At 56.6% G+C, this 27,242-nt stretch overlaps 1 protein-coding gene across 4 annotated transcripts in view; it reads right to left on the bottom strand.

Moving 5' to 3' along the window:
* Positions 1-24,849, bottom strand: part of SLC6A1 (solute carrier family 6 member 1) — a 42,558-nt gene extending 17,709 nt beyond the window's left edge. Inside the window, exons 1-5 of one of the 4 annotated variants that reach the window (XM_023619969.2) lie at positions 24,609-24,844; positions 24,309-24,505; positions 2,203-2,265; positions 663-992; positions 151-282 (exon numbers count right to left, since the gene is read on the bottom strand). In XM_023619969.2, coding sequence (XP_023475737.1) covers positions 151-282; positions 663-900 — 370 coding nt within the window. In that variant the 5' untranslated portion in view covers positions 901-992; positions 2,203-2,265; positions 24,309-24,505; positions 24,609-24,844. Of the gene's footprint in view, positions 1-150; positions 283-662; positions 993-2,202; positions 2,266-17,481; positions 18,055-23,829; positions 24,116-24,308 lie in introns of those variants that run through there. The other 3 variants (XM_023619968.2, XM_005600373.4, XM_070238434.1) reach the window with 3 other exon arrangements.
* Positions 24,850-27,242: the final 2,393 nt, after the last annotated feature.

Raw genomic sequence — 27,242 nt, forward strand, 5'->3', positions numbered from 1 at the left:
CGTCGTCATCCACCACCTGGCCCCTCGCAGGGGCTCCCCTCTGCTCAGATGCAGACCAGCGGGGCCGGGGGTGTCGGGAAGGCCCCGGCTTCACCACCATCCTGTGAGCAAGAGCACCACCACGCCCCGAGGCCCACCCTGCAGACTTACCCTTGAACATGGGGGCCAGCTTCCACACCCCCAGGCCCCCGATGGACGTGTACTGGCCCAGGGAGCACTCCAGCAGGAAGAGCGGGACCCCCGCAAAGATGAGCGTGAGGAAGTAGGGGATGAGGAAGGCGCCTGCGGGGTGGAGAAGAGATACTCGTGGCCCCAGGGCTCTGGAGAACCCCGGCCAGAGGGAGCATTGAGGTGGGGCGTTCTGGGGTCCCCGCCACGATCTCCACACACTCTGCCCCAAGCAGCGGCACAGCCAGGCCGTGGCCAGGACAGCCTGTGCTCAAACCACATCCTCACACTTTGCAAACCGAAGACGTGAACGTCCAGGTTTCATGGACACAGGACCACGGCCCTTTGGTAAAAGGATGAGAAAAAGGACACGGGGCCTGGTTCTTACTTTGGAGTCTTCAGGGGATCCCTTCCCCTAAGGTCTCCCCAGAAAATGCCCAATCAGGATGCGTCTGTGGGGTGGCCCAGCCGGGAGGCCAGCGGTGGGCACCTACCTCCACCGTTCTTGCCGCAGAGGTAGGGGAACCTCCAGACGTTGCCCAGGCCGATGGCGTAGCCCACGCAGGACATGAGGAAGTCGAAGCGGCCCTTCCACGTGTCCCGGTCCGGGAGGTCCGTCGCCTTCTTCTGCACCTTGACCACCAGGGTTTTGGGCTTGTCGTTGGCCACCGGGGCCTCGCTGACCTCCGTGGAGATCTGCCCATCGGCCACCTTGCTGCCGTTGGTCGCCATGTCTCGCAGTTTGGAGGCAGGGGTCCTGGCGGATGGACGCGCGCTGTCGGCCCCGGTCCACGTGGACAGCAGCTTTGCGGCTCAAGGTCACCCTAGGAGAAGAGAGGGCCGGGGTGACAGGCACAGGAGGGTGGCACGATGCTGGATTTGCCCCAAAATAACGAAAATAAAATAACCCACAAACAACTAGCGCTGAGCAGGCTCTCCCGCCAGCCCTCCTTGCCCGCCAGCCCTGCTCCCGGAGGAAGGACAGAGCCTCATGTTTCCAAAGACAGAGTGCGAGCATGGGGTCTGTTGACACCTCCTGCACACGCTTCAACAGCGGTCGCCTGTGTGGTGTGCCCTCCGTGACGTGTCCCGCTCAGAGAGAAGCCCCAGAGGCCCAAACTGCCAGACTGAAATCCTGAGTGCTCCTCACATTTGCCTCCCAGGATGCGATTTGATTTTCTCTGAGGCCATGAGAGCCACGGCCGGAGTAAGCAATGGACTTGACATGGGCTGAGTAGGGAGGTGTCCTGGCAGCACGTGGTGGGTGAAGGTGGTATATGAGTTCAGACTCCGATCATGATCAAAGTCCTCTTTACCATCTTTGAGCTGTATGACTCTGAGTAAACTTCTGAACCTCTCTGGGCGTCCCTCTCCCTATCTTTTAAACTGAGGATGACAATAGTACGTCCTCATCAGGTGGTGGTTCTTCTCTTATTCAGCGAGGCACCCTGTGCCTGGCAAATGGTGCGGACATGTTGCTACGTCATCAGCAGTTCCCAAGCCTGGCCATGTTTCCAGGTCATTGGGAAGCTGTGTGAAGACGCAGATTGCCGGGTCCCACCCTGGATGGGCTACATCAGAATCTCTAGGAGATGAGCCCGGAATCTATACTTTTAACAAATTCCCCAGAAGGAGATTCTTCTGCCGGGAGCCTGCCCCAGCCCTGCGGTGGGGAGGGACCACTGGCTCAGATGGCCTCTCCGACCCTCGCTCACCCCAGATGTCCTATCCACACTCTGCGCCCTTCTCTCCTCTGCAGTTCAGAGGCAGCGTGGGGTCGGGGGCGGCGTGCGGCACTGGACTCAGACAGCCCTGGGTTCAGGTCTCCAGGCTGCCCTTTCCCAGCTGAGTGACCCTGAGTACCACTTCTGAGTGCTCCAGCCTCAGTTTCTCCATGTGTAAAATGGGGGTGATCCTGTCTGGCTTGTAGAATCATGGCACAAATGGGCGTTCGTGGCTGTCAGAGCGCTTCCCCGATCCGTTTAGAACAAGAACGCCCTCAACGGTTGTGACCGTTTTGGTTGTCCACGTTACCTGAGGATGTTGTGCGGTGAGTCAGCTCCAGGGCAGCTCGCTCTGGGAGTCCCGGGTGACGGCCTGCAGAGCAGAGGGAGGAGGGACGGTGGGCCGGCTGGCGGCTGATGGCAGCCCCGGCAGGGGGCAGCAGGGTGCAGGCGGCCCGCCAGCTTCGGTGCTGTGTCGGAGCCCCGTGGAGCCACCAGCCAGGGTGACCGCAGCGAGGCCGTGCAGCGTGGCGCTGGCCCGCGGGGTGCTGGGGACATGCAGGAGGGGGGCCTGCTGGCCTTGGAGGGGCTGAGGGTGGGCATGAGGGCAACGTGAGGGGGACGTTCCATCATTCTATCAGAAGGAAAAGAGAACGGACAGAGGCGCTGCCGCTCTCCGGGCCCCGCTGGGAGCCAACCAAGGCAGCTGGTACTTTCCTCCGTCCTCCACCCCACCTGGCAGAGAGGTTATCAAAGATCATGTAAGAACACGGGAGAAAGCACCTCCTTTTGTGGAGCGAGAAAAGCAGGTTGCCAAAGAGTTTATTCAGCATGGTCCTATTTTGGCCGCCCCCCAAATCTGTTCATTTAAAAAAATCCTAAAACATTGGAAGGCTATACCTTAAGATAAACAGTGATTAATTTGTAAGTGATTCTTGTTTTCTTTTTTGCCCTTTGCTGGATTTCTAGAATCATTTCTAAATTTCTACTAAAATGCATAAATAAAATATATTTCTAAATTTCTACAAAAACTTTTAAATAAAATAATGCAGAATAAACTTATGGAACCCTCATAGCAACCAGGAACATGGGAAGCACTGGGCTGTGGCCTCTCAGAAGTAGGAGCTGAGCCAGAGCAAGCGCGTGGGCCCGGCCCGCCCCAGGTGGCCTCCTCGGGCAGCGCGGCCGGCTGGGGGCCCTGTCCGCTGTGCACGTGCCCTCCGGCCCCTCGCATGCAGTCCCCATTACCAAACGCCAGTGTCTCTTCCTAGAGTCACGGAAAACCAGACCATCTTCAGACAATCCAAACTTGACCGCCAGCCCCGCTTCTTGTTCTCAAGGATGATGCACAGGTGTGTCTCTGGTGCCTGTCTAGATGCTGGCCTGGGCACCGTCAGAGTGAGTCTATACTCAGGGAGGGCGAGCGCCTCCCCTGATCAGGAATCGAAAGAGGCACCCGGCTCCGTGGTCAATAGGGGCTCCTGGGATGCGCAGGGGAGAAGCCACAGTGGACCCCCTTTTGGGGGGGTCAACCATTAACTGCCAAAACAATGATGCCCTTAAGCATCTCCATGATTTACCCTTGTGGGCTCCAGCTGCCTTGTTTGTTCAAAATGCTCCAGTCACCTGGGACCAGGTCTGACCACCTGACTCTGTCCAGCCAGTCAAAGCCCTGTCCTGGGCGTCTGGCTGGGACTGAGAAGGAAAGCTGGCCTCTGCAGCGACTTGGGAGCTCTGAGGCAGCCGTTTCTGCCACCTTGTACCCAGAGTAGCAGAGAGAGCTGGTCTGCTGGGGAGGAAGGAAATTCAGAGCTCAAAGATGGAGAGAGTCTTGAAGGTATTCTACTTTGCCGTTCCAGGTTTACAGACTGTGTTCCTGCTCTCGGAGTTTATCACACATGCCCATAGTCATCAGATGAATTCCCCAGTTTTGCTCACCTCAGCTCAGGGGGCTCCTGCTACAGTCTTGAATCTCTGCACACACCCCTCCCACCCCTGGAGCCAGTTCCCAGGAAGGCCCGTGGCTGTGGGACAACGTCTTCTGGCATCCACTCTGGATTTACTTGCTGATTATCATGGAGACTCAAATCAAACTCCAAAATCTACTGGGCTTTTGAAACTGGTGCTGTGCATGGGCCCCAGGACCGCCCGACACCACGTGGAGAAAGAGAGAGAGGGAACAGCCGGGTGCCGCTGTGGCCCAGCTCCCAGCGAGCAGGCGGCACAGCAGGGCGCGTTCAACAGGGTGAAACCTGGTGTGTGTCCGAGAAGAAAGCATCCGACATCAACGAGGAAGGTCGGCGGGTGAGGGGAGAGAGCGTTCTAGTTCACCGGAAGTGTGTTCCGTGGTCCTCTCTATGAGGATACTGAGCACCTCCTTGTGCCAAGCTCAGAGGGATCAGAGACAGTGGCTGCTCTGAAGGACACACCACGAGAGGACATACACGTGCGATTTCCAGAACACAGGAAAGCAAATTCAGATGCAGCCAAATGCCTCTAACTGCCCTAGGAAGAGCCACTTAACCGTATCCGGAGTTTTCCTTCCGGAAGGTGTGCAGCATGTGAAGATCAACAGTGTAAAGCCACGGATTAATAAAACTGATGCTGCTCTCAGGATTCAGATTGAGGTCCTTCAACATGCAAGGCAGCAAGACCACCCCAGCGCTAAACCAGCAGGAGCTCGCTCCGTCCCACACTTAACGGCCGCGGCCCAAGTTACTGCACCTCTCTGATCCTCATCTGCAAAGTGGGGGGGCAGGGCTAACAGTAACACTGCCCCCCCCCAGGGTCGGGGTGGAGATTAAATGAGATCATGCACGGAAGCGTGTGAAAGAACGTGCTCACCGCAAAGGCTCGGGAAACAGCCTCTGGGCCGCCATTGTCTGGGTCCGGATTGGGGGTTCTTGCTCTGGTGTTCACAGCTTCCCCAGAAGGCCATGATGGTCACGGTGATGATGACAGCAGCTGCCATGTATGGAGGGCTTGTGATTCAGGCCCGTCAGCATCCTTCAGCATCTTCAGAAGCCCGATGGAAATGGTCCTTTTGGTCGCCATGGGAATACTAGCTCATAAAAAGGCCAAGCCCTTTGCTTTGGGTTCTTGTTAGGCCAACTCAGAGTCTAGCTGATCAGCTTCACTCATCAGACCCAGGAGTGGGACATTTGTGTATTTGGTTAATAAAAAAAAATAATTATTCTGTGACAAATAAAGCCTGGTAAGAAAAAGCCCCAAACCTCTCCCAGCCGGGAGGAAAAGGATACAGGACCCGCCAGTGAGGAGGCCTGGCCCGCAGGTGAAACGGCGCCGTCCAGGCAGCCACCTGGCTCTGGCGCCCGCGGGGAAGAGCCCCAGGGGCCTCGTGACTCCTGCCACCAGGCGGACCACGCGTCCCTCTCTTGTGAGAAGCAGCACGCAGAAGGCATGGGCACGGGCGCGTCCACGCAAGGGCCCGGCCATCTTTCCAGAAAACTGTGACCTGTGAGGCAGAGGCAAGCCCTCCGCCCACTGTCCTGTCCTCTTTCCTGAACAGGCTCGGCGCCTGGCCCGGGGAGCTGCCCACCGTGGGCTCTCCCTCCCGTGGGGCCAGGCCTTGCCCTCCGCCACCTGCCGGCGGAGCAGGGGCAGGAGAGGCCTCCCCGGCTCGGGATTCGGGCGCTTTTCCAAGGCCTCCTTCCAGAGTCTTCCAGTTCTTCCTCATCAGGTGACAACGTTCCGTGGACCGAGCATCTGGCCACATGGTCCTCCAGATGCTCACTGAGCCACCACCAGCTGAACTCCACCGGAGCAGCTGTCAGCCGGGCACTGTTACTGTGAATGCACAGGGGACAAGCCCTGTATCCCCCACCCACGCACTCACTCCTGCATTCGTTCAGCAAGCGCTTACCGAGCACCTGCTGTGTGCCTGCACGGAGGGGGAACAACGGTCTCAACGGTTTTGTGTTCTGATCTACACCCTGGTCACCAGAGTTTGAATTAGAGAACTAACAGGGGCCAGCGGAAAGATCCAACATTTGCTGAGAGCCTGACGTGTCCACGGACCTGGGCTGGACACGCAGGTTGCGAGGACGGATGGGACGAGGTCCCTGACGTTGACAAGGTCACAGCCCAGGAGGAGAACTCTCCCTGTGTACCGTGATAAGCGCTGCAAGAGCGTATGCACAGACTCCGCAGGCCTAGGAGGGATGCGTGAATTCAGCCAGAGAAGGTACCCCAGGCAAGGGGACATCTGAGCCGGGTTTTGAAGACTGAATAGGTGTTTGTCAGGCTCAAAAAGAGGGAAAAGGCATTCCAAGTGGAGAGAAATGCGTGAACAAAAGTAGGGAGGTTTGAAGCTGGGAAGGGCCTGGAAAGCCAGGCTAAGGAACATAGGGACCAACTGCAGGTATGGGACAGGGGTGATAATGGATCAGATTAGTATTCCAGAAGAGTCCCTCAGAGCACCTCTGGGAAGGATGGAGTTAAAGAAAGAGACATGAGGCAGGAAAGTGGTGAAAATATTCCCATGGTGCCACATCCTTCCTCAGGGTGCACTCTGCGACCAAGTCCTAAAGCCATGGATAAAAAATGGGGCCAAACCACGCAGAAAGAACACCTCTGCCAATCCTGAACGAGGAGATGCTTTGGAGGAAAAAGAAAACACGTGGGTTTTGGAAGCTGTAGATCAGAAGTGGCAAAATGGGTCAAAACTGGCCCTTGGGCTTGTTTTATTTGGCCTGAACAAAAATTTTTTTCAGTTTGAATTAGGAGCCAGAAATGTGACTTTCTGGGATACAGTATTTCAAACAGAAGGAACAGCAAGTGCAAAGGCCCTGAGGCAGGAATAAGCTAGGCATGTTTGAGGAACAGCATGGAGGTGAGGGTGGCTGGAGTCCTATGTGGGAGGGGACAGATCTAGACAGAGGGGAGCAGGGGCCAGCGCACCCAGGTCTCAGAGACCACAGCAGGAGTCCAGGCTTGACCCTCAATGGGATGGGAGGAGGGGAAGAGTCTAAGCGGTGGGGGTGATCGGACTTCCGTTTAAGAGTCTCCCCCTGGCTGCCCAAAGGAGGCTGCAGAGGGGCAGGGGGAGGAGGGAGGCTCCTTAAAAGGCTGGGAGTCCTGGCAGAGATGCTGGTGAACGAGGCAGCTAGGGCAGAGGTGGGAGGAGTGGGGCCGGGGATCTAGCCTGGAGATGGGGCCTGCAGCCTTGCCGGCGGCCTCAATGTCAGCAGCCCAGCCCTGGGCCTGAGGGCAGGCTCGGGGAGGGGAGCGTGGGGCCCCCATCCGGGACAATCCCCCTCTGTCCCCAGGGCCCGGGGGGGGGGGGGGGGGGGGGGGGGGGGGGGGGGGGCTTAGGCAGAGGCCGAAGGGCGGAAAGGCGGAGGCCAGAGGCTGAGAGCTGCCATTGTCCGGCGGGCTGGGCCCCGAAGCCGCAGGGCAGGGCGGGGAGGGATGCCCACCGGGAAGGGCGGGCCGGGGAGGCTGGCCCCTGCTGCGTGCAGCTCCCAGGCTGTAATTACAGAAATGCCTGCTCGCTGCAGCCCGCGCTCACACCGCTCGCTTTTCTTTCTTTGTGAAACTCTGCGGCTCAAGAAAAAAATTAATATTGGGTTTGGCTTCATTCCAGGGGAAACAATGCAGTTTATTCTCCGCTTCAGGGAAGAACGCCAGGCTCAATCAATGGGACGAGGCTTTAGTGAGCATCTGCTGTGTGCCAGGACCCACGCCAGCTCCCAGCCAGGGAGAACAGCCAGCATTTATTGAGCGCCTGTTGTGTGCCAGGCACTTCACAGGTGTGGTGCCATCCAGTCCTCATTCCATCTCTGTATGCCAAAGGCTACTTCACCCAACTGACAGATAAGGAAACTGAGGCTGGCTGGCCTGGGGCGACTGTAAAGGAGTCGCAAACAGCTTGGTGACTCAGGGCCTTGCTTCTCAAAGCGTGGGTCTCTGTGGGGCAGCACTGGCGTCCCCTGGCAGCCTGTTGGACATGCAGACTCGTGGGCCCTCTCCAGACCCATGGACTCAGAAGCTGCATGTCAGCAAGGTCACCGATTCGGGGGCACGCAGCAGCTCCAGAAGCTGGAGGTCAGGGCTGACCCTGGCTATTCCACAGAGCTCGATTCAAACCCCTGTGGGACCAGGGGCCAGATATTCAGCTTGCCTGAGCCTCAGTTTCCTCATCTGTAAATAAGAACCCCTAGACTTTATAGGCTTGCTGTAAAACTCTGAAGCGAGATGACGCATGGAAGGAGGCCGAGGCGGCAGAGGGACGCCTGGCACACAGGAAGCGCTCAATAAAGAGCAGCTCAGATTCCCATTCAAAGAGATGAATAGCCACGGAAGCGCTTTGTAATTGCAAAACGTTGTACAGATGTGAGGACTGATCAATAGCTGCCGGCCAGGTGCAGAGGTTAGAGGGCGGGTGGAACCGCGCAGGTGGACGGCAGGTGCTGTGGGTGGCCCTGGTGGTCAGGGAAGGCTCCCTGGAGAAGGTGATCTGATGGAGAAGGGGCAGCCGGAGAAAGTCTCCAAGGCCTTGGGACTCCTCTGGGGCGAAGAGTCAATCTTTGCCAGGGTGCAAGCTGCAGGCAAGACAGACAGCTGGGGGTCTAGATCGTAGGCCCTCATCCTTGGACCCTCAGCCAGTGGGACTTGGGGCCTCCTTCCTGGTCCAGACTTGTTCCATGCCACACCGGTACACCTGGCCCACACCAGCAGTCTACCAGATGAAGGAAAAGGCCCAGAGAGGGCTGGTGGCTCGTCCAAGGTCATACAACACACAAATAGTACGATCCTTACAGACTGCCATCACCCCAACTCTCAGCCCACTCCACATTCTCACTCAAGAGATGAAGGGCAGCAGCTCTGTGTCTTGGTGCGAACCCCTCAGCTGCCCCAACACCCCTGAGACGTCATTTGCAGACCTGGGTGCATATCTCAACAGCATTTATTTGATGTCTACTCTTCACAACATCCCAGCGTGACTTTCAAGTACGTTACTTATTTGCTCAAAGTGTTTGTTTCCTCCTCAGGGAACAGGGCCAGCAGTAACCACTTCACAGAGTGCAAGGGCTGGATTTGAATTCCCTAGCGCCGTGCCCAGCCCAACAAGTGCCAAATACATTGAAGCTAAGATGATTAGTACTTTCATTTTGCAAATAACGGTGCTGAGGCTCAGAGAGGTCAAATGACCTGCCCAAGGACATACAGGATTTAACCCAGGCCCTCTGACTCAGTCTGATGGTATCTGCTCATCCAGCAGGTGCCCCCCAGACACTGGCTGGTGTGACACTCTCTGAAGCCTTTAGACGTGGCCTTGTGACCGATCCGAGCATGCCTACTGGGTCCCGGAGGGGAAGAGATGGACCTGCTGGCCTCACAGCCCCATGACAAACGAGGACACTGGGGCTCAAGCCCTTCCCCTCTGCTCGCAGCCTCTGAGAGCCTGGAAGTCGGGTTTCCTAGGCTGCCTCCACAGTCCGAATGTAGGAGAAGGCCGGGGGACACCCGCATCCCAACAACTGGACTGAGAACAAAACGGGCCTCAGAACTGCCAGAGGCCTCACTGCCCCTCTGGGTGAAACAGACTCCAGGAGCCACAGTTCTCTTTCTTCTGTGGTTGCATAAAAAAAATCCCAACCTTTCATTAGTAAAGAGGGAAGGAAAAGAAGAGCTCAGAGTGCGGGAGGAAGTGAGCTGGGCACACTCACCAGCATGCCGGGGCCTGCTCGAAACACTGTGTATATATTAACTCGTTATTATCACCCCCACACTCCCCTGCCATTTTACTGATGGGTAAACTGAGGCGCAGAGGGGTAAAGGGACTTGCCAGAGGTCTCCTAGCTAGGAACTAGGGGGCTAAGATGTGAACCCAGGCAGCTGGCCTCCTGTGTCCACGCTCTTCCCGCTCTATTCTGTGGCCCCTCATGGGGCGCCTGCAGAACCCCTAGGCCCCACTTTGGGGAGCTTAAGAGTGGCCCTTCTCCAACCGACGACTGCTTCCAGGACAAACCCCCTACAAGAGAGGCTGCCAGCACTGGACCCTCTGAGGTCTGGCTCCAGGAAAGGCTAACTTGTCACCGTGGTCATATCGGGCATGCTGTGTAGGTGTCCCAGGAGCCAACGCGCAGTCACAAGGGATCCGGGCTGAGCAGCTCTCCCCGGGCCCCTGGGGCTGGGGCTCTAATTCGAGTCCTCTGGGAGGCAGTCAGCCCGGGGGCGGCGATCCCTCTGGGAGCCCCAGCTCCCCTCCAGGGCAGACACTGCCCCGTTGGCAGCGGCAGGAGACCGGCCTCAGGGCCACGTCTGCTGGGAGGTGGCCTTTCCAGGGGCTGACAGGGGACGAGGAAGCACAGTTAGCTTGAGACTCTAGAGTCCGCAGACCCTGGTTTGAATCCCGCTCCACACTTTACTAGCTGTGTGATCTTGAGCCAATCTCTTCCCCTCTCTGTGCCTCAGTTTCCTTCCACATGCAAGGAGAGGAGTCGGGCTTTGACTTCTAGTGCCTCTTCTGACTTCCATCCTCATTCTCATCTCATCCTGTCTGTCTCGCTCACACCGACAGTAGTCTGTTAACATCTGTTCTGGCCCCTGCTTGTCTGCAGTGCTCAACCAAGCGCCTCGCTTCGTTCAAGGCAATTTTCAGTCCAACCCAGCCCGCATCGACTGTGCACCTCAGGGAGTCGAGTCCCACGCTGCGTGCAGGGGATAAAGATGCCAGTCGGAGTCTGAGTCCGGCCACCACTGAGCTCTCAGGACAGCTGGGAGATGGCGTGGATAGCCAGCATCCACGTGATAAGTTCTTCCTAGCCCAGAGAAGGAGGGAGGGTGCCCTGCTGAGGGGCCAGGTTCAGGCAAGCTTCTGGGAGAGGATGGCACTGGGCTGGTGGAAAGGCACAGAAGCGGGGACGTTCTTTTTATAATCACAGCTGGAGAAGGAGGACTGGAATCCTTGCTCTGAACCACACGCCTCACTGCTTCTGGTCGATTCCAGGCAGAGGGAGCAGGGTGACCATGCAGAGCGTACTCAGAGTCAGTAGGAGCCTGACTTGTTGGCTAGAACTGGGCGATTTAGGCAATGTGGCTGGGGAGGTGGCCAGTCGCAGTAAAGGGCTCTGAGTGCAGGAGAAGGACATGCATTGTACCCTGTGATAAGAACGATGATCACACTGCACGCTCATTAAATGCTTAAGGTGTTTGGTGCATTTCATGATTGATCGTATTTACTCTCATGAGACCCACTGCACAGATGTGGAAACTGAGGCTCAGAGAAGTACAGCAACTTGCCCACAGTCCTGGATCCAGGAGGTGGCAGCTTGATTCCAAGGCCCCTGCTTCTAACCAACCACCCTTCCCCACTGTGGGCACTGGGGGTCCCTTGGGGACCACTGGAGCTTTTAAGATGGGGAGACTTGATTGGATGCTATTTGGCAAGAGTCTGACAGCTGTGTGAGGGAGGGAGAGGCGGTGGGGGGATGGTGACTGAGCTGGGACCGTGAAGGAGGCAACGGCGAAGGCCCCGTCACTCCACACAACCTGGCTCCTCTGCTGACAAATAGTTAATTCTTCTTTCCTAGGGCCCCAGCTACACTCCCTGCTCTGCACGAACGGGACCTGGGTCTTCACCTTGCTCTGCTTCCCCCGCAGCCACTCAAACAGTGCTAGACGCATCCGTGCTCTCCTGCCTTCCACCCTCCGTCCAGGGGGCATTGTTATCACAAGGCTCAAGAAACGTCTGCTTCAGAGACGATGGCACGGGGCGCCCGCGCAGTGGTGTGCTGGCAAGTGTGTAACAGCAGGCTCTCAGGAAAGCAAACCGAAGGCCCGATGTGGGGCGTCTGCTGATGTCTGTGGTATAAACGCTCCCCCGACGGCCAGGTCAGAGCAGCCCCAGGTCACAGGGCTGGGAAGAGAGAAGCATTTTCTGCGAGCAGACTCTCGATCGTCTTGTAAAGACATCACCTCCTTGGCTGGCACCAGAGCAGACGCTGCAGCCCTGTGGGGACAGCCTCAAAGGGGGCTTGGGATTTGGGGGTGGGGGAGAGGAGCACTCGAGGGGTGGGAGAGAAGAGGGGGCAGAAGGATGGGGAAAGGAGAGAGGAAGATAGGAAGAGAGTAGCAGAGTGACAGGGAGAAGGGCCCAGGAGGGATGAGGAGGAACACAGACAGAGGAAGAAAGAGGAAAAAGAAACTCTGAGGATGAAGCAGGGAAACAGATGTGCTGTTCCTTTCCCAGGCACTAACCAGGCTCCACTCTGTGCTCTCATCAAACCCTCCTGAGGACCCAGGGAGGGAGGGAGCCTACGTCTCAGCAGTAAGAAACCTGTGGGTGACGGAGTCCAGGGTCGCAGTGGTTGAGGAGCTGTGACTGGAACCCAGGCTGCGGCCTCCCCCGCTGACTTCCTTCACTGGGTCTAACCGGACGTGCTGTGGGCCAGCCCATGGGTCTCAGCCTCCAGCGAGGGCTCAGGCACCTGCCGAGAAGGGACCCTGTGTCCCTGTGCCGGCACGGCGGGAACCCATGGGGGCACAGGTCAAGGTGCCCAGCCTCGGGGCCCTTGCAGTCCTGTTCCAGGCTGTGTCCTCCTTCCTGCCTTCCTCTGCCGGGTGTGGGGAAGTCTCCGGGACTTCTGTTCCAGGGGACGCCTCTGGAAAGGCCCTGGGCTCAGCCAGCCAGAAAAGATTAATCCAGATGAGGAATAGTGACATGATGACCACCTGGCATTCTTTTCAATGGCTCTTGGCCTTTTAAGAGACACTTGTAAGAAAACCAGGGGGTTAAATAACGGTTCTCTCCAGTTCAAGTTGTGCTTGAAGGACTCTGAAGGACATTAGGATAAAGACCTTAAGAACTCAGATTTGGGAAAAAGAACAGCATCACACAGCAGGGGCTGGCTAAGCTAGATGACCGTCTGCAATAAGCCGCATGCAGACAAGCAGCCCAAAAGGAGAGCAGACTCTGTGTCACAGAATGGTACTGCAGTGACGGTGGCCCTGGGCATCAACACGGTTTGTTATCAGGCGTCCACACCTGGGACTCTGTTTCCTCCTGTCGACAGCTCTGCAGGCTTTATCAGCCCCATTCTAGGGATGAACACACTGAAGCCCCAAAGATAAGCCGTCTGGACCAAGGTCACGCAATGTCACAATAAGAAGCACCAGAGAGCTCAAGCTGGTGGCCTGTGAGCCAGATGGGTCCCACACAGGTGCTTGGTTGCGTGGCATCAGCTTAGAATTTTAAAACCTGAATTTGCATGCTTTATTGGAAGGAGAGTGGGGATGTGTTTTCCAGTTTACCACAAGTGCCACTATGACTGTCATCTTGTCCCTGTCCTCTTTCCTCATATCTTTGACCTGCCTGGCTCTCAATGGCCTTTGAGTTTGCGATCCTAATATATATGGTGCAATCCAGTCACTCCCGAGAGTCCCTTCTCTAAGCTGTGAAGAAGGACAAGATCACCACCGCCCCTTCTCCAGGGGCTAGGCAACACTCTTGGGGTGGTGATGTTTCAAAAAGCACGCTCAGTATTATATTTTATATTCGGAAAACAACCCATCCTATTGTTCTCTTAATACAGGCGCAGTTGGATTTAAAAAAAATGTTGAGACACTGCTTTCGAATATTTTGCAAGAATGAGGAGGGCGTGTATTTCCAGTCGATTAAGGGTCAGATTCCAGGGTCTCAAATATTTCCCACAAGAGAAAGCTGATTTTATTGTTAAAAGACTCCAGGGAATGCTCGCTTCAGCCAACGCATCTGTTCCTGATTCATTCACTTCACTTTCCAAAGGCGTCTTTATAGTATGCATTCCTCTTGTTTGTAAAGTGAAAAATCCCATGCAGCAAGGAGAACATGCCCATCTGGGAGAATGGGATGTTTACTGAGCAAATTTTCTTAAGACCCACGAACAATGAACAAACTCATGAATAACTTCCGCTTGGGAGGTCAAAGAGTGTTCAGAGATTTATTTGTCTCGCCTGCGGGAGGGGCATGCAGAACAGGGCCGCGGTTAAGGGCACCGGCCCCGACTCTCAGCTTGGATGCCCCGTGACCACAGGACCTCTAAGACAGAGGTGATACTGTCTACATTTAGGGCCACTACGAGGATTAAATGGGAGAACATGTCAAGTGGCTAAAACAGAACCTGGCACATAGTCAACACTTGACACCTGCAGATGTTATAACAAATCCCCTCACTGGGGCTGGCGCTGTTTTTAGAGAGCGATGGGAAAAGCCCTGGGCAGGAGGCACAGCGACCTTAACCTATTAGGCAACAGCACCAGGGTGTGATGGGAGCCCGTGGGAGAGGCTGATCAAACCAAATTCTCAGAGCAAACTGTTCATTAAACATGATTCACAAAGTGGACACGTGTATCTGTCCTGCAATTAGCACATTCCTTTAAATCCTGGTTAAATGTCACTGTGTCCACTGCCCAGCGAGTGAGTCTCCCGACCCCTTTCCCACCCGTGCAGGGCGGCTCATGGCTTCACACCCTGTCATGCAGCCTCCGGATCAGCAGTGAACAGGTGACCCTCCCTTTGCGGGATCCAGAAGCAGGTTGCTGTCTCCGGGGGCGGATTTGCTCAGACAGGTTTGTGGAAACAAACAAAATGGTTGCTTGCATCCCAGCCATCAGATCCCAGCTCTCAACCGCTGCTCTGGAAGCAGCCAGTGCCCACGTCCAGCACCCTCTTTCTGCTTCCAAAACAGAATGGGGTTGTCTGCCAGCTCGCTGCACGTCTCCACCAGCATGCAAATGGTGCCCTGTGGGGTTTCGCAGGGTGTTAACCCCATGGTCTCCCATCCCCAATCGGGGAAGTGAATGCATGGCGCCAGCTGTGCAGAAGAGAGACGAAGAGTGTGGGTGACAGTCTGTATTTTCCACAAGGGTTTGCAGTGCGGGGTCATTTAGACGCCTGCACGGAGAAACGCCGTCCCTCCCAGGGTGGCTGTCAGAGGCTCGAGGCACAGGACATTCGCAGGGAGGTACGTCAGTCACGCTTTCCGAATGCAAAATATTTATGTGTATTTTTGGTGATAGGGGCTGTTCATTTGTTTTACTGATATGCACCAGCCTGCAATGAGGAGCCGTGTTATTTATTGTTCTTGTACTTGTTTCAGCCAGTTCCTCTCTTCCAACACCACAAATTGGAAGCAATACATGGTTGGAAGCAGACCCTTCTTCTAGCTAGCCCCTCCTCTCTGGTTATAATAACAGCTCTGTTGATTGCACTATGCCCAGGAGCCAGGCTCCACGCTCTACCTACCTTACCTTATTTGGTCTCACCACGATCCTATGAGGTAGGTCTGTTATTATCTCCATTTTGCAGATGAGGACACGGAGGCTCAGAGAGGTAAGGTGACTTGCCCAAGGTCACACAGTTAGGAAGTGGCAGGGCCGGCTCTGACTTTGGCTCCAAAGCTGATGTTTGTAGCTGCCTTGCCCTACTGTTTCCCCACTACCCCAGGGCTGGAATTGTCCTCCCGGCCGTCACATCACAGTCTCCAGGAGCACTCTCTCAACAGTCTTCAGAGGGGTCTAGGTGCTCCGAGCACCGGCTCCCTTCCCCGTCTTTGGGGGTGCCCCCTCCAGGCCCTCCCCTCCCCACATCAGTCTGAGGTTGAAACCCCAGCTCCACCCCTCGCCTGGCTGTGACCTGGGGAGAGTCACTTGACCTCTCTTCCCCTTACTTTGAGCCGCCTCCATGAAGTGAAGGTAATTGTCCCTTTCTGGCGAGGTTGTAGGAAGGATGGAACTAGACAAGGCAAGTGTCCCCAAAGCTGCCCCCATCCCCACCAGCCCGAGCCCCCTTCCCGGGGAAGTTCAGACCCTAGACACAGGCCCCTCCGCTCTCGCTCTCGCTCTCTCCAGCAGCTCCCGAATCAGCATTCCACACACATCCCTCCGCCTTGTGCAACGCCATTATCTCCGAGGACACAGGCTCCGTTGTCAAGGCAACCAGAGTCCTTCCACCAACTCTATTTAATAATTTCTCAACAGCGGAGCTGCGCCGGCTTGGGGCAGGGGAAAGAGCACTGGGTCAGGGTTTAGAAGCTCTGGGTCCCAGCAGCTGTGGGCCTAGGACTCAGTTTACCCATCTGTAACACGGGCGTCTGAAATGGGTGGGTTTTGTGACTTTCTCTGGCCTAGAAAAACCCTGAGAAATGGCTTTCGAGGTCCAGGAAGTGGGAGGCAGGGGACCAGAGCTACTGGAAAGGGGTTGGAGGTTTGAGTGACATTTTAAATCCACAAGAAGAACCAGAAGTCACCTTTAGTGACCGTGTTCTCTCCTTCTGCTGAATTGCCTCCAAAATGTCACTTTTCAAACATTTATGCAATCTCTGTGATCCACCGGGTTCAGGGCTGGGGTTGGTTAGGAGACAGAGTTTTGCCTGTAGCCATCACAGCCCTCACTCTGCTCAATTTGCAAATGTGCAAACTGAGGTTCAGAGATGGCAAACGGGTTGTCCATGGTCACCCAGCAAGTGGAAAGTCCAGCCGTCCAGAAAGGCAGGGTTAGTGATGCTAAGAGAAGAGAGCCAGTGCCTGTGCTGGTCCCTCTGCCCCACTCAGCCCATGGCTGATCCTGCTCTGGCCCTCACCTGCGCTGCTTCTGGCTCTCACTTAAGGAGCCATGTAGACAATCAAATCGAGGTAAGTACCTACTACGTGTCTCCCACTATACTGGGTGCTGGAGACGCCAGGAGACACAGCATTTCTGCACTTAGAGAATTTATGGTTTTGACTGTGAGCAGCGCTTCAAAGGGCAGAAACAACACCTGGTTTATCTTCATGATCCACAGTAGGACCCAGCACACAGTAGGTGCTCAAAATTTTATTGGTCCAGTTGTTTGCCCACATCTGCCCCTGAAGGTAACTTCTCTAGACCTCCCAGAGGCCTCTGAGAACATCTCCCAAAGCAGCCACCCATGTTCCCAGCTCCAGGGAGCCACTGCGGGCCCCGTGCTGGGGAGAGGGCCAGTGTGAACGAGGCTTTGTGACTCCTGGCTGGCTCCAAGATTGGGGAGGGGGCAGTTCTGCTTTGGCCCAGGCTGATGGCACAGCTTTTAGGCACAGCCATTGCCAGCCCAGCGGTGCTATTTAACTCCTCCGGGGCTGGCGTTTTACTGAACACCCGCGGCATAATTAACAGCGCGGCATCTGCTGTCATTAGCGGCATTTGCTGCCGTTTGGAGAAAGGCTCTTCTCTTCCCCAGTCATTAGTCTCGGGAGGCTATTAGTGGGAAACAGAGGAGGAAGTGGGGCGTGCAGCCTCCCTTCCTCCGCCCAGAGAGCTGGCGCCCGCATCCAGTCCAAACCCCTGGGCTTTATGGCCTAGAAAGCAACGCCCAGAGAGAAGGACCCTGCCACCGACCGCAGAGGCTCGAGGCCAGCCCCACCACAGGCGGCCCTCCCACTCCTCTCTCGGTCTGCCAACCCAGGCCTCAGGGTCCCGCGGACCGGGAGTCAGTCAGCGGGGTGACCTTGGGCAACCGTGAGCTCCCTGGGCCTCAGGGTCCCTCTTGAGGCACCTGGGATCCTGCTTGTAAAGAGCTCGGCTCCTGCCGGCGCCACAGTCAGGGCTCGAGCTCAGGCCTGTACGTACCCGATCACTGGGTGTCATAGCGCGGAACCAGCCAGGGACAATGGGCACGGAACACACGTATGCGTTGATTCCCGTCCTCAGCGGATACTCTTTAGCAAGACTACTTCTTCCCCAGCATCAGCCCACTCCTTCTTTTTAATCACAGGTGGGTCCTTGGCCTCAAGCTCTGGAAGCATCCGACATGGGGGCCAAAGGGCTGCAGGCAGGATGGAGGCCACTGGCCTTGGGCTTCAGGCACTTTGGTTTGTGCTATTTACCCTCTGCCTCGGTGAGTCCAAGACCCCATCTCCGGCACTGCGCTCTGCACTCAGGCGCCTCCCAGAGGCAGCGGGAGGCTGGAAAAGCACTCAGGGGTGGCACCAGCCAGACCTGGGTTCAAACCTGTGAGCACTTGGCCGTGTAACCAGGGTGAGCGATTCCCCCTCCCTGGACCTTGGGGTCCTCGTCCGGCGAGGCGGACGGTAGCACCCGTCCTAGCATCGTTCTCAGCAGCCTCGGGAGGCCCAGGACTGGAGTCCAGGAGGCGCTCCATACGGGGTGCACAGGGCCAGGCTAGCCATGCAGCCAAGGGACGCGTCAACCCCTCAGGGATCCCTGCCTCCCCCCGCACCTCAGAAGGGAACTCTGATGCATTTCACAGTCTTCAGCATGGGCAGCAGTCCAAGGGTAGAGGGGACGTGAGGTAACGGCCAGGATGAGTGGCTGTCCTCCCCTCCCCGCTTGGCTGGGTACACTCAGAACCACACGGCTGCTCCTCTAGCAGGACCCGGACGGCCTGAGGCTCACGGACGAACGCTTCCCCACACCCTTCCCAGTTCGTTAGATCCTTCCAGACAACCCACAGGGTCCCTGGTGTTCATTTCTACTCAAATCCGTCTAGATAAGCACGCTTGTGTGAGTGCATGTGTGTGTGAGAGCAGTCACCCCTTTCTGTCCTCCCCCGGCCACCACTGGGGGGCCCCTGACCAAATGAGGACACTTCAGAGCCCCAACTCTGGGCCAAGGGGACGGTCGCCTCCAGCCAGAGTTCAGGGAAGGTTAGAACCAGACACTGAGGTCCTCTCCTCCCCCATGTTCCCAGGCTATCCCACCATCTCCGACTGTGTTCCGTCTCCCACAGATCTGGCCCCTCTGGCCACCTTCTCAAGGGGCTCCCTGGTGAATTCGGATTTGGGCTTTGTCGAGATGATTCGCATCTGCTGGAAAACCAGAGGTCGGGGATGAGGGTGCTCAGGGATCCCTGAGCTCAGCTTCCCCCTCCAGAGGACAGAGAGAATCACGGCAGTAATAACGTGGTCACCTTCCCCTGGAGCTCCCAGGGCTGCTGCAAACTTCAGCGGAGAGAGCACGCGGACGGTGAAATTCTCCGTAGGGGTTAAGTGTGTGTACTCACGTGCGTGCAGACAGGCCTCATTTGAGTCAAGGTCATTCTGATTTGGGCTGTATGAGAAAACTAGTTTTTTAAAAAAGGTCTCTTTCCGTTTGGCAGAAGATTCCTCTCCAGGATATTAAGGACCATATTTTCTTCCCCTGGAATACTTCATACAGGATCAAAAGAAACAAGAGCTACGAGAACATTTTTTTTTTGCAAACTGTAAAGTGCTGTTCTGATAACCGGGGGGTATTGTCACCAGCACTAAGTTCCAGCACACCACATTACTGATAGCAAATGTCGCTGTTCACTTCCTCACGGCTGCCGCCCTCTCCCTGCACAGAACTTCCTTACCAAACAACAAGGCCATGAAAGCAACCTGCTGTCAATGTCTTTGGGGGCATCTCTGACCTTGAATGTCCCTCTGGTCAAGGCTCAGCTCTCTCAGGAGCTGGCATGCGACACTGACCTTGCAGACGCTATGCAGCTGACAGGTGGGCAGAGCTGCAGGTCACTGTCCGAGGCAGCCACTAACTCCTGCATCTTCCAGTCCGGCCTGCGTGCCAGGATCCTATTCGGCCCCGGACGCTGGGGGCCCCTCCTGCAGCCAAGAGGGCCGCTGGCACCCTAATGTGGCCTGTTCCACCTACCTGCACACCCCCGGCTCGCAGAGTGCCACAGCCAATTGCTCTGCAAGACCTGGCCTCCTTGTAATTTCCAATTTGTGAGAAATGTAAAAATAGAAGGCCATTCGCTGCAGGCAGCTTGCATCAAATCGGATGCCACTTTCGTGTCATGTCAGATCACGGTAAACGGAACTGATGGCTTCGTTGGCCGCTCTCAATGGCTTCCAGAGCAGCAAGAGGGTGGTGACAAATCGGGGGACACTTGAGAGTTAGGGGAAGTTGGCCAGGTGCACAACATCAGCACCAGCTTTAAACAAGTTCACAGTACAGGTCACGAACATGCTGTAACAGAAGGCGACGGGGTGTGAATCCCAGGTCTGCAACTTAGCAACGGAGGGGCCCTGGGCACAAATTCCTCTCTCTGTGCCTCAGCCTCCCCAGCTATCAACCAGCAGCTGCCGAGTAGCTGGCCTCCCCGGGCTGTGGCACGGTGCAATTGACAGAATGGCTGGGGCAGTGTCCTCCAACTGTGCACCTCCTTAAATGGGGCATCGTGGTCCTTGCCAAGGCAGCAAGGCCAGGGGCATTTCCAGAGCGGAGAGGGCAGCCCCTTGCGGTCGCATTTGGGTTCCAGGGCCATTGATTTGCCCAGCGATCCTGCAGCAAGTGCCTGAGCCTCTCTCTCAGTCTCCACACCTGCACAGGGACGATTCCACTACGCATCTCACAGGGTTTGGTGAAAATTAAATGCAATAATATAACTAAATACCCAGCACATTCCCTGGCAGATCATCAGCTTGCAATAACTGTCATCGAGGATATTATCATTGGAACAACGTTAGTGGGTTTTTTTCTGTTTACGACTGAAGCCAAGTCGCTGCTGAAATATCACAGCTTGCGTTCGCGCCGACCGTCTATGCCAGTACCCTTCTCTCTGCTAGGAGCCGGCTGGCTTCCCGCTGACTCTCAGCCCCCATCCACGGCTCCCAGTCTTCGGAAGAGTCGGGAGTGAAGAAGCTGGATGTCCCCAGGCCCACTGAGGCACATTTCCCCGGGAAGCCCTATCTTGGGGTCCACTACTGGCCTCTGAGCCTTTTCCCCTCTCAAGCACCACCCTCCTTCCTTCCACCTCCCAGTGACCTTCAGAGAATGGGGCAAAGGTGGCAAAAGGACCATGGGTGCGGGGCCCAGCTGAGGAGCCGGCGCCGAGGAAGACCGAGGGGCGGTGGACAAAAGTCAGAGGAGCCAGCCTGAGAGGGGCCTGCGGCTCTCAGCAGGTGCTGTCCACTCCAGGCTGTTTTCATCACGGCAGGGGCTGCGCTCTGCCCACCTTCTCCGGGCACAGAGAAGCTCAGGGAACTCTGCACGGTGGAACTGAAGGGGCAGTTCTGACCTGGGGAAAGACAGGCTGCTGACCCGTCTCCGTTTCCATCTGGGGAGCCAGGTGATTAAGCAGCTCTGACTGGGTTTGGCGTTGGGGCTGCGGCTGGGGGAGAGGGCTTAGGTCACAGGGAAGGAGGCTGGGCCAGGGGACAGGGAGGCGCTCAGGCATCTCGCCTGCTCCCAAGGACAAAGGGGAGGGACTTCAGGATGCGGAGAGGCTGCAGGCTGCAGGCAAGGCTTCACCGACTGGGGTTGACACTCAGCCTGTGCTCCTCACACAAGCAAGAGAGGGGGAAAAATACCTCTCCGAATTCCAAGTGGCTTGGGACGTCTCTATCTCAGCTACTGAGCTCCCAGCCAAGTGTGGGAACAGCGTCTTTATGTGATGGTGAGAAGCCGCCTGACACTGTGCTTTATTTAATGTTGCTCTTAGCATATGCTGGGAGGATGGAGGAGCAGCCATTGCTCAGAGAGCAGGCCCAGGGGCCCCCGCCAACCATCAAATCTCGACCATCAGCCCACCACCACACTTTATGGAGGTGAAAGCTGAGGCCCAGAGACCCAGCAAGGGGGCAAAGTGTTGGCCTGGAAATCAGAAGAGCAGGGTTCGAACCCCCACCCTGTCTCTTCCTAACTGCGTGACCTTGGGCAAGTCACTTGCCCTCTCTGTACTGTACTTTCCTCAGCTCTAAAGCGGGGATTAGAATAGTTCCTGCCGTACTAGGTTACTGCAGGAGTTAGAAGTAGGCACAGTGGAAGGTGTCCGTACTCCATCCTTCCTTCCAACGGGAACGAGAGCTTACAGGAGGTCACCTGGCCAGAAAACAGCAGCACCCGGGCTCAAAGCGCCCCCATCCAGGCTCGTTCCTGGTCGTGGTCTCAGAGGCCACATTTTGCAGCCTCCCCGGTTCAGTGACATAGGTAGATACTGCAGGGAGGTCCACACCAGCATCGTCATCACCTTCCATCCATGCAGGCTTTACTCTACAGCACTTATTGAGTGCCTGCTGTGTGCTGGGCCATGCAGAAGCACACTCACAGGATTTGGAGCGCCGGGTTGCCAGGCACGTGGAATCTGCAGAGAGCACAGCTACTGTGCTTCTTTCAGCTTTGACGGACTTGCTTTTTCCTTGTCTTTACCCTCCGAGTTGCCTCCTCCTTGGCCTCTAGACGGCCCTCCCAGCCCCATCCTGAGTTCCTCTGGGCCCCACTTCTCCCCAAGCCTCCAGCCCTGGAATAAAGGGTCGCACATCAGGAGAGAGGGTTCCCGCTTTCTCTCCCACAGCAACTGCCTCTCTCCCGTGTGGCTCCTAGGGATTGCCCCATTCTCCAGATGCTCTGCCAGACAAGCCGGGCTGTGTCCTGCTGCCTGGGACTCTCTGTTTGTCCTCCGAGGACTGGCCACTGCACCGGCGCTTGGCTGGAGAGAGAGCGCTTTCTTTGTCTGCCGCCTGCCTGACAATTTATTTCTCAGGCTCGAGGGAGGCTCAGCCATTTTGCCCAGGCTGCTCTGGGAAAAGGTCCCTCCCCATCCTCCAGGGACTTGCACCTCCAAGGGCAGGTTCTCCTCTGCCTGGGGGAGGGTCTGAGGCTGCAGGACCAGGACCAGAGCAGCAGCTCGGTCAACCCTTCCCAGCAAGATTGCTCCAAAGAGAAAGAGAGACAGAGTGCCAGATGCCTGTAGTTTCACTGACCTCCTTTGTTCCGGAATTTGGAAGTTGGGGCAGCCTTTTCAGACTCCCTTATGAATGCATTTCCCCCGAAGTTCCCGAAGAGAGGATCTAGGCAATACCCATGCCCCCTCTCATGCCAAACACCCACCTTGTGTGTCACAGAAAAAAGAAGGTCCACCCTAAAGTCCAATCACATAGCCTGACACAATCTCTGATTTTGGGGGTGTCACCAAAACTCGGAGCCATTTTATCCCCCCCCCTCCTTCCGCCAGTTCTTCATGGGGACGAGGCTGCACTTCCCGGAGGAGGGAGGGGGAGCTCCGGCCCCACACAGGAAAGAAACTGGGCATTATCCCTTGGTTTTAGAAAATCTGATTTTCTCCTTGGGGTTCACATCTATTTGGGGAGGAGGTTAGCTCAGAGCCCCAGTGGCCGGTTGCTCCGTCGGAGTTCTGGTATGAAGATCAAGTCAAGTCAGAACAGGGCATCTGTGGGTGTCACCCCTGGGAACATGCGGGTACAGATGGGCCACAAGCACGGAGATGCAATGGTCACTGCCCGAGGGGCAACCGCGGTGGCAGGGTCGCTCCTGTCCCCATCCCCTGGAAGTAACTGTCGGGACATAAGGCGTGAGGGTGACAAGGGGCCCTGTGGTAGCGAGGAGCCGCAGCCCTTGAGCCCTCTGGGGGCGCCCCTCACCCCACATTCCTGGGAAAGGAGTTGGGAGTGCGGCGACAGTTTGCGTGCGCTCAGCCCAAGCTGTGATGCGCGTTTCAGCCAACATTTCTTGAGCGCTTGAGCTGCCCCAGGATAGACAGGAGGTGCCCCATTCCCAAGTCGCCTGTCCCCCATAGCGCTCGGAGAATAAATGAAGGGCACAGCTCGATCTCGGCGCAGCTGACCCCGAGACGGAGAGGAGGCGCAGGTCCCCCAAACGCTCTTACCATTCTTTCCGGGGGGGCCCCGCCATCCCCTGGGGAGTGGACGCGGCGCTTCGACAGCTCCAGCAGAAACCAGTGCCAGCCGGGGGCGGGGGCGGGAGGGGCAAGGGGCCCCGCGACACGGAAAGGGCATGACATTCTCGCGACCCCCGCGGAGTCCCCGGCCCCTCACCCTCGCGCGCCCAAGGGGAATGGCCGGGGCGCACGCCGACGGTCGAGGCGGGACCCCGGCTCCTGCTTGTGGCCCGCGGCGCGGCGAGAGCGGGACTTGGCATCTCGGGGTGTCCGCCCCCGCCCCGCCGTCCCGTCCCGGGCTCCGCTCCCCGCGCCCCGACGCCGCCGCCCGTTCCTACCTGCGGCCGGGGCTGCGCTGCCCGCGGCGGGCGCTCGGGGCGCGGGCCGCTCCGGGTCGGGCCGCGCTGCGCTCCGGCTCCTCGGCTCCTCGGCTCCTCGGTTCGCGCAGCTCCCCGCAGGCTCGCCGCTCGCTCGGTCTTTCGAGGGCGGGCGGAGGGACGCGGGGAGGGGGCCGGGGAGGGAGGGCGGAGGAGCGCGCGGGCGGGGAGATGCGCCCGGAGCCCGCCCAGCCGGGGAGGGCCCTGCCCGCCCCGCGCGCTCCCGGCCGCCTCGGCGCAGCTCCCCGCCGGCCCCGTCTCCTCCTTCCCCCTCAGCCCCTCTCCCTTCACCCCTTCTTCTTCCCTCCTTCTCGCTCCCACTCCCCCTTCCAATTCTCCCCTTTCCCTCTACCCCCTTTCTTCTCTCTCTCCTCCCTCCCTCCCTCTCCCAGCATCCCCTCACCCTTCTCGCCTGCTCCCCTCTCCCCTCCTCCTCTCACTTTCTCCTTCCTTCTCCTTCAGTCCGTGGGCCTTTTCCCTGCCTTGTCCTGGGGTCAGCAGTCTGTCTGTCCTGGTCTCTGTCTCCCAGTCCTCTTCTGCATGGATTTCCCTTTTGGCTTTTCTCTTTCCAGCTTTGCAGGTCTGCTTCTGTTGGTCTGTCCTTTTTGTTTCTCTTTCTCTGTCACCCTTTCTCTCTCTGTGGGTCACAGGCCCCCTCAGTGTGGATGGGGTGGCTCCTGCCCCTCTGCTCTCCTCCCCCGGCAGCCTCCCCTGCCTGTTACATGGAGCCCGCTGCTGACCTGGAGCCAGCAGGCTCTTGGTACCAGGCTGGGTGTGCGTGCGGCCGGAGCCCGGGCTGGGGAGGACTCCCTGTCTGCCGCCAGGGGTTGGACGTCGAGACACAGTGGCTATGTGTGTGGATGGACAGAAGGATAAACAGATGACCAAAAAGGCGAACACAGCCTGGAAAAACACCCAGGGAGGGCGGCAGAACCCCCAAGACACCTTCCTCCTTCTTCTTGAGGTTTCAGGGATTGTTCCAGAGCAGCCTCTCTCACAGCCAATCCCAGCCCAGCGCCTGAGGACTCCCTCCCTCCCCTTGCCAAGTCCTGAACCCCCCCTTACAAAGGCTCCTGGGAATGGGGCCACTCTGCCCTTCCCTCTGGGTTCCACGAGGACTCACAGAAAGGATTCCTGCTCTCCAGCCCTGACCTGCCCTTCACCTCCTCTCTCTGTCCCCAGGGCTGGCATTTGCTGACTGACTTGCCACCTCCCACCCCTCATTGCCCCTCCCTCTGGTCATCCACCCTGGCGTCCCACAACACACCGTGCTCCCCAAGGTCACCCTGACTTGTGCCTCTTTCCCCATGCTGTCACCCACAAATGGGGAATCTTGATATCTTCCTTCACCCCCCCCCCACCCCCCACTGCTCACCAGCTCCCGGTGCTCCTGCCCTCCACTGGGACTTCAAGTAAGTACGTACTGAGCTCCTTCTATCTGCCAGGCACTGTCCTAGGCTCTGGGGACACCGTGGTGGACAAGACAGGCCACAGAGCTCGAGGTGGTCCTGGTCCAGCGTGGAAGGTAGGCTTCTGTCAAATACCCACACAAGCTCAGACTGGCAAGCTCCTCCAGGAGCTCACATTTCAGGGGACCCCAGTCCAGCTTGAGACGGCAGAGGAAGGGTTCCTCAAGGAAGTGCCATTTAGGCTGAGGGCCGCAGGATGAATAGGAGCCGTGTGGCGGAGATGTGGGGCACAGCTTTGAGCAAGGATGTGAGGGTAGCAAAAATGGAAGCTATTTTTGCTTACCTGACATTCATTTCAACTTCTTCGGGTGAGAGCACCTCAATTTTGATTTGCGGGACTTCCCCTCCTCCACTCATGTTCCCACGGTGGGGTGGGGCCCCTTCTTCCAGAGGTGCACGTGTAACCCGGGCACAGCCAGGGCATGGCCCCTTGATCTCGATGGGCGGACATGTGACATATACTGGGTCAACGAGAGCTCTTCCTGGGACTTTTACTAAAACTATTGTCAACCAGAGGCTTGATCTCCACCAGGGTTCCTAAGCCTGGAGCTGCTGGCAGCCTTCTTTGCCACACCTTGAGCAAACTCTGCCTGAAAATGAAGCCGACAGAGAGGAAGGCAGAACCAAAAGATGGAGAGTGGACTGAGTCCTGATGAATATTGTTTGAGTCCCGGGATCCAGCCATGCCTGAAGGGAGATCAGTTATTTCAATCTCATTAAGTTCCTTTTTGTCACTTATGCAAGTTTAAGTTCAGTTTATGTTGCTAAAAACTGAAATAGTCCTGAAGAATCCAGTGCTGGATTGAGAAATATGAAGCATTGCTTACATAAAGAAATGATAGTAACCATTTTCGTTCCCCTTTCTTCTTTCAGGTCTCCTGGATAACCTCGCTCACAATTTGTCTCTTTCATGTATATATACGTATATTCCTAATCAGAAGTTAATCCCCCTCTATTTTCGTTGCTCTAAATGCGTTTTGCCTACAGATGAAAGCAACCTGGCTGTCAGGTCAATTTCATAGGCTGACCAGCTGATGCTTGAATTATCTCCAGGACGGTCCCCGGCCCCCGCCCCGCCCCCACGACTGTCTAGCATCTGTCTGCACATCTCCAGTGCTGGGAGCTTATTATTCTACCAGGCATTGGGTCTCAAACATCAAACTCTATCTTGGTGAAGTCTGGGAACTGTCTTCTGTGCGTTGGGGCTTCAGATTAGGGACGCTGTACTGTAAAGGCGAGGTGGCTGCCTGTGGGGCCTCCATGTCCTTCCTAAAGCCCAGGTCGAAGTCTTCCAGAGAACTCACGTGTGTCCCCCAAGGGCTAGAGTGACGGGTTCTGTTAGCATAGTTCCCAAAATGAGGGCTGGCGACCACTGGCAGTAGTAGGATAATTTTCCATAGAGTAGAATAACTTGGCATGAGCAGCTCTCTGTGTCCATCTCCCTGTAACATCCTTGTGACTTCTGTTGGTGGCGAGGCTCAGGTTGGTGCTAATCTGTCTTTAACACCTCTCTGTACCACTGGCTAGTGCCGTTTTAACTGAGAGGTGGGCCCTAGGACTCCAGCCTTGGTAGACAACAATGTCTAGTTAGAATTGAATGCTTGCTCACTTGTCCTTGTATTTATTTTAATGGAGACCTATTTCTGGCAAGTAATTCTGGTCTTCTAGTTATAGTATCATGTACAGTTTCCTTTTGAGATAAATTTATTTAATCTAAAAAAGGAAAATATTTAAGAAAATAAAAATAGACACAGTGCCCAGATTTTTGCAGAACTCTTGTAGCTGGTTTGCAGATGACTAAAGTTTGAGTAGCCTAATTTAGAGAAACATTTCACCCATGTGTTCATTCACTCAACATATGTTTATTGAACACCTCTGAGTACGCAGCCAGGGTTGGGGGGGGGG

The sequence above is a fragment of the Equus caballus genome, chromosome 16, assembly GCF_041296265.1.
Source record: "Equus caballus isolate H_3958 breed thoroughbred chromosome 16, TB-T2T, whole genome shotgun sequence".
Classification (NCBI taxonomy): Eukaryota; Metazoa; Chordata; class Mammalia; order Perissodactyla; family Equidae; genus Equus; species Equus caballus.